Source organism: Pongo abelii, chromosome 12 (assembly GCF_028885655.2).
Source record: "Pongo abelii isolate AG06213 chromosome 12, NHGRI_mPonAbe1-v2.0_pri, whole genome shotgun sequence".
NCBI lineage: Eukaryota > Metazoa > Chordata > Mammalia > Primates > Hominidae > Pongo > Pongo abelii.
This window is the reverse complement of record NC_071997.2, coordinates 84,051,666-84,062,346: the sequence shown is the minus strand read 5'-3', so window position 1 is coordinate 84,062,346 and position 10,681 is coordinate 84,051,666. Positions and strand designations below refer to the sequence as shown.

General features: G+C 41.3%; 1 protein-coding gene across 5 annotated transcripts in view; it reads left to right on the top strand.

The window, feature by feature from the left end:
- Window positions 1–1,140: 1,140 nt before the first annotated feature.
- Window positions 1,141–10,681, top strand: part of PPP1R21 (protein phosphatase 1 regulatory subunit 21) — a 123,550-nt gene continuing 114,009 nt past the window's right edge. For 3 of the 5 annotated variants that reach the window (XM_054548200.2, XM_054548199.2, XM_063713675.1), the window contains exon 1: window positions 1,182–1,401. In XM_054548200.2, coding sequence (XP_054404175.2) covers window positions 1,345–1,401 — 57 coding nt within the window. In that variant the 5' untranslated portion in view covers window positions 1,182–1,344. Of the gene's footprint in view, window positions 1,402–10,681 lie in introns of all 5 variants that reach the window. The other 2 variants (XM_024242684.3, XM_024242685.3) reach the window with 2 other exon arrangements.

Sequence of the window (10,681 nt, the reverse complement as noted above, 5' to 3'; positions counted from 1 at the left end):
AAAGAAATAAGGAGAAAGTTTATGCTCCTTTGTCCTCTCCAGTTTCATCTCTTTTCCCTTTTTCTCACTAAAGGTAACTACTATCCAGAATTTGATGTGTTCCCTTCCAGTTCTTGTTTCTGTATTTTTAGTACATGTGTCCATGAACAATAAAAATGTTACTTTGTTTTAAAAATGTATCATTTCATACTATAGTATACTGCAATTTGCTTTTTACATTTAATATGGTTTTGCCATGTTTATATATACATATATAGATCTGGGTTATTAATTTTAACAGCCATATTGTAATTTATGGCAAACATATACCCTATATTTATTCATTTCTCTATTAATGAACATTTTAATGTTGCAATGCATACAATACCTAGAACAATATCTTTAAAAAATTTAAATGAATGAGGCAGGCTTTTAATTCAAGCAATATCCGCATAAAATCTCTCAGGCAGACTATTTCTGCTTCAATTTTTTTTATTTTTAATTTTTGCTGTTCATACCTACTCTGCATGCATAGAAGGAATCGATACCTGAAATTTCCTAAAGGTCTTTTACTCAGTCCCCAGAAAAAAGCTCTGATGTGGTGTGTGTAAACGGGTAGGAGTAGGCGGATGAAGTGGGTAGAGATCGACACGAAGAAATGTCAAAATACAGGACAGTGAAGGTTTGGAGCCGGGGTCAGTGGCAGCAGCCAAAGTTACAAATATCGGGGAGGTCTGAGAGTTTACAGTGCAGAGCATGTCCTGTGCTATCATGTGCGGATGACAAAATAGCCGAATACACAAATCTTTCCATGCTTGTTCTGAAAGATGTAACCATCAAGCGCCAGGCGGTTGCCATGGGAACCCGGGGCTGTGGGGAGTCGGCCAGAATTCTTGATGCGCTTAGAATGTTTCTTCTTCCGGCCCTCTGCTCTTCGCAATTACCGTTCCTCTCCTAGGTCCCCCGCCCATTCTATAGGCTCTCATGAATCTCTTCTCGTCTTCATTCTCTCGTTCTGCGTTTCAGGTCGCCATCTTGGACCATGCGTCAAGATGGCTCCCCCTGGTCCCAGAGGCACAGCCCAGGCACGCCAGCGAGGCTACGCACGCACGTATTCGGGCGCGAAGGGTGGGACAGTGACGCCGGACGTCGCCCCGCCCTCTGTAGTCGCTCCGCCCCCGGCCCCACTCCACCTTCCTCCCACCCCGCGAACCCGGAAGTGGAGGAGGAGGCGCGGCGGCGGCGGCGGCGGTGGCCAAGCAGGCAGAGACTGCCTGAGCCGTTCCCGGGAGCGTGTCTGGGTTTGGGGGCGGGAGACAGGCTGAGCCGCCTGGGCGGCCTGGCCTCTACCGGGCGGGGGAGGCCATGGCCTCGGCTGAGTTGCAGGGGAAGTACCAGAAGCTGGCTCAGGAGTACTCGAAGGTACCCATCGTGGTCTGGGAGTAGGGGGTCCCCCGCCCTGCGGCCTCAGGTTGCCGTGGCAGCGACTTGCCGGGACCGAGGGGTACTGCGGGAGGGGCACGCGAGCGCGCCCCACCTTTCCCCTCAGCCGCCTCCGTCCACCATTACGGTGCCTCCACCTGCAGCTCCCAGGAGATGGGGCCGGGCGGTGTCTGCGTCCGTGAGCGTTTTTGCAGGGAGAAGCTGGAGTTTGATTCTTCCTTTTCACTGAAGTAGCGGGCTTGGGACTGGGATGTCAGAAATTCTGGCTTCTTGCCTCTAATGCTGGCCGAGAAGGGAAGGGAAAGGTGTGGACCACTCCTCACCCCGCTGCTTCCTCAATTTTCTCATCCTAGGGATGGGGAAGATCAACCCTTCTCCCCTCCCACAGGGATGATATGAGGTTAAAGAGATTTATCTTCCCCCGAATCAGTTCGAGAGGGTAAATAGAGACATTCGGGTAAACTGCTTCACTAGGGGTGGGTGGTTATGAATGTATTCACTGCTTTGGCAGGAGGTTGTCAGGAATGATTTTGAAAGCTTGAGTGCTACGGCTCTATCCTTTTCTTTCTCTCTTCCCTCGGTCACCTGGAATGGGGCAGACACCCAGTAGGTGCTCAATACACATTAAGCAATATGGGGACCTGCCCCTTTCTCGTGTTTATGGCATCAGACTTTTAAATGATAGAACCCTTTCCTTGGAAAAGGATGCTGCAGTTTCTGGGTGGGGTGTTTCTAGTTTAAGAATATTTTAATGAAGTTATTAAAGCAGAATTTTACATCTTTGGAAATTGATTCAACAGTCATTAAGCTTAGTTTTCAGTGATCTTGGCATTCATGGAGTCAGTGGGAAGATGGTAATTCCTTTTTGCAATTTGGAGAAACTGAGACACATTTTATTCCTTAAGATTTCATTCAACAAATAGCAAGATGAGATATTCTTTGAAAAATAAAACTTGTGCCTAAACATACACGCTTAATTCTTCACCATCAAATAGGAGTCTTTTGAGACACTACATTTATTTCAGTGATGCTACCATTAGCAAAACTTTGTTGCATTTCCATTTGAAATTGTCTTAAGAGCCTGTGGCACAGTGTTAGTGATGGCAAGTCTTCATCTTTTGAAGGAGTGTTTCCTTGCTTGAAGGGCCAGAAGTTGTTTGGAACAAATCCATGTGATGAAGGGAGGTGGGTGGAGGTTGGCAGTGCTCAAATTTGGCTCTACTATTTTTGGTTGAAAATGTTTCATGATCAACACCTGTGAAAAGAAGAAAAAAATAAAATGTTTCGTGAGTATAAAGCAAGGGGACTGATTTTCTTCTCCAGAGAGCCAGTAGGCTCAGAAGGCCATTCCAGATGGCAAGTGGGGAGTTCCAAAATGTTTTGAGTAGGGACTACATTGCTGAAATAATTGTATAGCCTCCCAAAGTAATAAAAACTGAAAAGTTTTTGTATATGTAAGCTTGTTTAACAGACAATATGTGCCCCGTTTGAGCAGTCTGCCAGGGTCTGTTGAGTGAGGCAGGGTTCCAGCTTAACAAGTCACCTTTAATGGAATATTCTAACATAGTACATAGTTACGATACAGTATGACAAGTGTTAGTTCAGTGGGACTACCGAAGACATTGGGTAAGCCTTGAGGTTATATTGGGGATTAGAGAAGAGGAAATGAGGGAGTGGTAGCTTTCCAGGCAAAGGGAACAGTCCATGTTTGCTGGTATGAAAGAAAGCTCATTAATCTTAATGAGCTTTCACATGGCAGAGTGGTGAAATGAGGTAGGAGAGATAACTTGGACCCTATCATGAAAGGTTGTGGATGTCAAGTAAGAAGAGTGAACTTTACCTTTTGAGTAATGGAGAGATGCCAAAGGTTAAGCAGGGGAGTGACATTACTTTTAGGAAGGAGACTGATAACTGTGAAGGATGGATTGAAATAGGGAAAGATTGGTGGGAAAAAAGCAGACAGTAGACTGTTGAAATAGTTTTGGGGAGAGTAATGTAGGATTATATAAAGTTAGTGACTTCTGGGCTATAGAGAAGGGGCTAGATTCAGGAATTATGGTTAAAAAATGCTTTTCAGCTTTCTTTTTTTGAGTGCTTGCTATGTGCATGGCACTAACGAAAGATATAAGGCACTCATCCTTGTGTCTCATTCATTTTGGGACTTGGTGAGTGTGGGAAGACTCAGGAGTTGTCCCTGCAGTTCTGAGGTGAGGGAACATGACTGCCACTGACACAATGAGGGCCGGCGGGAAGAAGAGCCCGTTCAGAGTGAAGGGCTATAGGAGAGGTTAGATACAGTTGAGGAGTTTTAGGGTTGGAAGGCACACTAAATTTGTTATTCACATATTATTAGTATGAGGTAATGTTGGAAGTAACGGCTGAAACTTTCCAATGGACATGGACTGGCTAAAAGTCAGGACAAAGGCTGGCACTTTTGGAGTAAGTCCCATCACGATGCACTTTGAGAGTTAATCAGGGTAGAAATTGGGAAACACCTGTGGGAAGGATGTGCCTGGAGGAGGAAGGGATGCTAAGGAGACTGTAGGAGGCCTGCCAGACTTGGGGTCATCTCCCCTGTTGGACCAGGCCATTTTTCATTCTTTTAATTGCAATGTGATGGGAATTTCAGAACACAGGAGAACAGATCCTGATCAAAAGATTTCTTGTGCTTTTTATTCCTTGTCAATTCTAGTAGCAGGCAATTTCGAGATAAGATTTATGCTCTCTCCAGCCCTATGCCTAAGGATATTCCACCTTTTTATTACCTTCCCTGGTACAAGTCTCGTGGGCTGATATTGAAATCCAGTTGCATAATTTTTTCCTTATTTAGGATACAAAGGAAAAAAGATGTCCTCTTAATCTGTAGAAGGAAGCCCATCAAGAGAGCAGCAAGCTTGATCCCTAAGCCAAGGACATTGGCAGTCTTCTCATTCTTCTTTAATGCAGATTTCAGCCTTTGTTCCAGGAAAGGGCCCATCTCTCATCATCTTTCCTCTTGAAAAGGAAGATAAAAAAACCAAATAGTGGTCTGAGGAGCTCCCATTAAAGAGACAGAGTCCAGTTAGATAAAAGATGAACTGTGGAGGTCAAAGCAGATGAGAATTGCTGAGGCAAACAGATTGCTAAAAGAAAGTGTTATGGAAAGGTTAGAAAAAATGGAGATTAAGACCCAGTGGTTTGGGCAATTAGAGGGTCATTTGAGGTTTTTAAAATTTCAGGTTCAGTAGAGTTTGGTGAGGGAGAATGGATGTGTGTAGAGGCTGGTTTTCAGAGGTTTGTGAAGTTAATAAATAACAGATGCAAGCTACCTCCTTGAGATGTGAGGGAAAGTTAATCAAGACCTCAGTTGCTACATTATAGATTAAGGATGAAAGACCATTTCTGACTAGCTGTTTCTTCCATGACCTGCTCTGCTTCTGATGCTCTGTTATATCTCATTATGGAGAAGAGAGGCAGAAAGTGCTGAGTTCTGGCTCATTTGATTTTAGCCTGTTTTCTTTGCGGGAGCACTCTTGCCTGGCACCGTGGTATGTGTGTAAGCAAGTTTCAAGTTCTAATTGTCTTCCCAATGTTTGTGTTACCCTGGGTCAATGATTCTCAAAGTGTGGAACCTGAAACAACATCATCTGGGAATGGGTTAGAAATGTAAATTCTTGGGTCCACCCTGCACCTATTGAATCTGAAACTAGCAGTGAGACCCAGCAATCTGTGTTGTAACAAACCTTTCCAGTGATTGGATTCATGCTAACATTTGAAAATCATTGCTCAAGGAATGGTATTGGGATAGTAGCCTTGGCAGAAATAAAGATAATCTTTTAGAAGATCTTTTTTTTTTTGAGACAATGGATGCCAGCAGGAAAGCCAAACATCCATTATTTCTTTACAGTTTACTTTGCAACTGATGCTTCCTTTACATACAAAGGGGCCTTTGGGAACTTTTTAGACTTACACTCTTAGTACACAGCTACTCATATGGAGAAAGGGTCAGTTTTGATCCAGCATGTTTGCTCTCCAGATAACAGGATTTGGCAGTACCTGATTTATCACCCACTTTTATAGAGAAATAGACTCAGGAGCTGGATAGGATTAAAATTGAATGTGAGCTTTTTTTTTTTTTTGACCCTGATGTGTAGGTAGGATTCACTAGTAAAGTTGGGTTGGAAAACAGGTTTGTGTTCAGTGCTATCCAATGGAAGTTTCCATGAGAATGAAAATGTTCTGTATCTGTGCTGTCCAGCAGGGTAACCACTAGCCATGCATGGCTGTTGAGTGCTTGAAACGTAGCTAGTGTGTGACTGAGGAACTGAATTTTAGGTTTTATTTAATTTAAATAATTTAATTTAAATAGCCACTTGTAGCTATTGAGTACTCTGTTGGACAGTGCTAGCTTAGACCCTGGGTCTGTGCATCACAGATGTAAATGTCTAAATGACTCACTTGAAGACCTTGTTAAACTGCTGATTCTGGTTTAGTAGGTCTGGGGTGGGGCCTGAGATTCTGCCTCCAGGTAAAACTATTGCAGCTGTCCAAAGACCACACTTGGGACAAGGCCCTAGAAAGACAAGGGGCAGCCTCCTCTTCCTCTTTAGTTTAACTGATTTACTCACCCATTCACCTAGGGGCAGCTAAACTGCAAGGGTTGGGGTTTTGTCCTAGGTGAGTTTCCCTGCATGGGAGCAGGAGCAGGAGAAAGGATGCCATTTGAGGCAGATGTGAGTTTTTTTCCTGCCTCAGTGACAAAGTAACCCCAGCTATTGCTGCATAATATGTAGCCTGCACATACTTTATCCCTGTCCTGGGATAGCAACAAGTAAGTAGGCAGAAAGAAAGACTAAGTAGGATTCCCAGTAATTTGGAATACTTAAAATGTTAGAACTGGAAGGAGTTTAGGGGTCATCCAGGCCAGATACTGCAGCTGGAGTCTGCACATGACTTCAGTATTCTGAAGCTTTGAATCAGGGTTTTGGTGCGGCATAGGGTTGTCTTGCACATGTCACTTTGTATTGAAGAAAAGACTGTATGTTTAAAGGTTTATTTTATAGGGTTGTAAAATATGTATAAACGTCAAAAAAAGTCCACTGCATGAAGACTTTTTTACACTGCATGTAAAAGTGGTTCTAACACAAGATTGTTGAGGATTAGCTGAGAAAATGCATATGACTGATTCATCTCACTTTCCCCACAAACTTTTCCAACAGTTTGTGATTGAAGGTAATAAATCCCCAATCTTGGGCCATTTAGCCTGTCACATATTGTCAAAGTGGCATGAGAGAAGTCATAGTGAGCTTACCACCACTCTGTGTCCTAGGAGAAACAGCTGTGTGATAGGCCTCACTGAAGTTGGGCTATTCCAGAACCAGAGTTATAGAGAGCAGGTCTGGGCACTGGTCATTAGAGAGTTAGGCTCAAGGCTTTTGAGGATTCTTGGTGTCCAATAGGATCATGAGGTTCAAATTAGTTGGAGAGTCTTAAAAGAGAACTGTTAAAGTAATGGCAATCTCTTATGTAATGTATTATACTTAAACACCTTTATATGTAGTATAATTTATTTGATTTGATTAATTTGATTCATCATATTAACTGATCTGATTAATTAACCAAAAATTTATTGAGTTCCTTCTCTATCCATAGCATTGATCTTTCATGGCAGGCAGGAAATACAAGGAAGTATACTGTAGTCTTTACCGTGGAGAACAGTTTAAAGTGGCAGGTGGGAAATGAGTACAGAAATTTATTTATTAATTGATTGATTTGTTCCGTCTCCTAGGCTGGAGCGCAGTGGTGTGATCTTGGCTCACTGCAACCTCCGTCTGTCTTCTGGGTTCAAGCAATTCTCCAGCCTCAGCCTCCTGAGTAGCTGGGATTACAGGCGCCTGCCACCATGCCTGGCTAATTTTTGTATTTTCAGTAGAGATGGGGTTTTGCCATGTTGGCTAGGCTGGTTTTGAACTCCTGACCTCAGGTGATCTGCCCGCCTCGGTCTCCTAAAGTGCTGTGATTACAGGCATGAGCCACCGCGCCCAGCCTATACAGAAATACATATATTAGTAAAATGTAAAATTTACTGTTTTTAGAAGCAAAATTAAAACTGAATAGTTTAATAAGAGATGTTTTGTTGTTAGTAAGTGCCAAAGGAACTGAGGCACAGGCTCTCTATGGGCCATAGGGAGTCAGGGAGTGATTAGGAAAAATTATGGAGGAAGTAGGGCCAGTAGGTAAAAAGTAGGATCCTAGAGAACAGGTGGGATTTGGTTGGCCAAAGTGAAGAAGGGCTATGCTCTCAAAGTAAGGGTAAAATGAATCAGAAGATTACAAAACAAGGAAAAATAAGATTTAAAAGGATTAAGAGGGATTCAGAGGTACTCTTCCCCCACTGAATGGAATAGAAGAGCTTGGTGCACAGCTGTTGAAAATAAGCTCTATCATCTGCAGGAGAGTTTTTCTGCACTAATAGAGACTTCAGGGCAGTTGTTTCTCAGTTATGTCATATGCATTGGAGTCTCCATTCTGGACTCCTAGAGGCAGTAGTGACCATCTGGTAATCTTATACCTACATCTAAAACAGAAACTGTTCATTTGCCTCCCCTCTGTGGTGAGTACTGGTGCAGAGAAAGATAGATTCTAAAAGACCAGGCTGGCCGGATGTGGTGACTCATGACTGTAATCCCAGCACTTTGGGAGGCTGAGGCGGGCAGATCACTTGAGGTCAGGAGTTCAAGACCAGCCTAGCCAACATGGTGAAACCATGTCTCTACTAAAAATACAAAAAATTAGCCGGGCGTGGTGGCGGGTGCCTATAATCCCAGCTTCTTGGGAGGCTGAGGCAGGAGAATCGCTTGAACTTGAGAGGTGGAGGCTGCAGTTGGCTGAGATCGCACCACTGCACCTCAGCCTGGGCAACAGAGCGAGACTCAGTCTCAACATAAATAAATAAATAAATAATAAAATTAAAAAAAAAGACCAGTCTAATAAGAGCAGCTCAGGATTTTATAAGCTTCTCATTCAGTAATGCAGTAAGAATGGCAGAAGTGATGCTGAAATGCAGAAAAACGTCAAATGTCACAAAGGGTAGTTAAAATGGCAATAGAGTATGCAAGCTTATCATCTTCCTCCATTTCTACCTACTAAGCAGTAGAAAGGTGTTTCAGATAACAGTTTCTTAAAAAGCTGCATTGTCTGTTAAATGGTTTCATTGAAACCATGTTTGAGTTACCAGTTTAGCAAAAACTATTTTCCAAAGGAAAATCCTAATTTTTTTTTGTTATAATCAGTTATATTAAATTCCTAACAGCAATAGCTTGAAAGTTTCATTTTGCTTTTTAACAAAGCAGTCTGTTCAATTTGCTTTAAATACTCTGCAGTGTGCCTTAGAAATGAAAGATGAGGTTTTTTTTCTTAAAATTAATTGCTGTGATTCTGGTCCTACAGGAAATTATCAGTTCAGTAAACTTCAAGCTTCATTCTTAGTCCTTGAAGTAGTCGTTAGGAGCTTCTAGATACCACAGAAAGAAGACATGTAAGAGATTACAGATCACAGCTAAGACAGGGGTATGAAATAAAATCTAAAGACTTTAGATTTATGAAATAAAATCTAAAGACTGAAGCAGTATTGCTATTTTTTTGGCTATATGGATTTGAAAGTATTTATTGAATTCTGCTAAGTAGCACATTATTCAAGACTATGTTGATAATTTGCTTAAAAAGTAGAATACTACATCACAGAAGTCAACATTAAAGTGGTATTTCTCTCTTTTGAACTTCTAGAGCAGAGGTTACCAAGCTCTGTAAGAGGCCACACAGTAAATATTCTAGGCTTGAGGCTATGTGGTTTCTGTTGCAACTACTCATCTCTTCCATTGTACCTCAAAAGCAACCATAGACAGTACGTAAATGAATGAGTGTGGCTGTGTTCCAATAAAACTTTAAAAATAGCCTGCCAATTTGGCCCTCAGACCTTAGTTGGCCAACCCGTGTTCTAGAGAATTTAATATCTTCTACTTTTTTTTTCAAGCAGGAAATAGTAGTATTGCTTGTTATCTTTTAATATTTTATCTTCCCTTTTAAAGTGTAAGTTCTTTGAAAATAGAGACCATATCTTTTACATTCTCCCCCATATCAATCAAGGTGTACAATGCCTTACACCATGCAAACTATAATAAACATATCTGTTGTCATTTTGAACCTGTTCTAATAATAAGAGCTCTGTTTGCATTTGTGGAGCATTTTATAGTTTAGAAAGTGCTTTGACGCAGGTTTCTTATCTGGTTCTCATAGTAGCCTCAGAAGAAGGAAGGTAGGGTAAATGAATTTACCCTAGACCATATAGCTGAAGCTCAGAAAGGTTAAGTGAATTTCCCAAGTTTGTATTGTCTAATAAATGGCAGAGCAAAGATTTGGGTCTGCTTTCTATTGTGGTAATGAACTGTCATCTCTAACTTTCTAAAAATAGAAGAATCTCATCTTTTTAGTCTGTCTTTTGCTCAAACTGTTGAATATCCTGCAGTATTCCTGCATTTTATCTCAGAATCTTAGCTAAATTTTCCATTGAGTTTTAAATAGTTTAAGATTTAGCATTCAAATATGCCTGTTCTTTTGGCACAGAAAAGGGTCATTTCTGTTCTCTGTTCTCAGGAGACAGATCTGAGCTATGCAGAATTAGAAAGATTTTTAAAAATTTTTTATTTCTAATTTTAGAAATAGATTTTTTTTTTTTTTTTAAAGCTCACATACAAGGATGTCTCATTCTTTCAGTTTCTCAGAGAAGAACCTGGTCTTTCATGATATCTGCACTGAGCCCTGGGAATATTAGTCTGTAAACCTTTTGCTTCAGCTACAATGAGCTTGTATATTTATACTTAAGTGCTCTATGTTCTCTTCGCTGAGAATACTTTCCTCTTATTACAGAAGTAAATTTTACCTTTTAAAACCCTGCCAGTGGTGGTTATATAGAGGTATACATAAGTAAAAATGCATTTAGCTGCATAATTTCTGATTTGTATACTTTATTTAAAATAGCGTTATTTCTCAGTATTTAATAATTAACTGTGAAAAAAAAGCCCAAGTTTTACCTCTTTCTCCAAAGGCATCTCTCACCTCACCAGCTCACTGCTTTTTTCACTTAAATGTAGCTTTGTGAAATAGCAGCCAATATTGTCTAATTGGCATTATGACTTTGGAGTCCAAACTGGTAGAGTCTGAATCTCAGCATTGCTACTTAACTTCTCTGTGCCTCAGTTTCCTCATCTGTAAAATGGAGGTA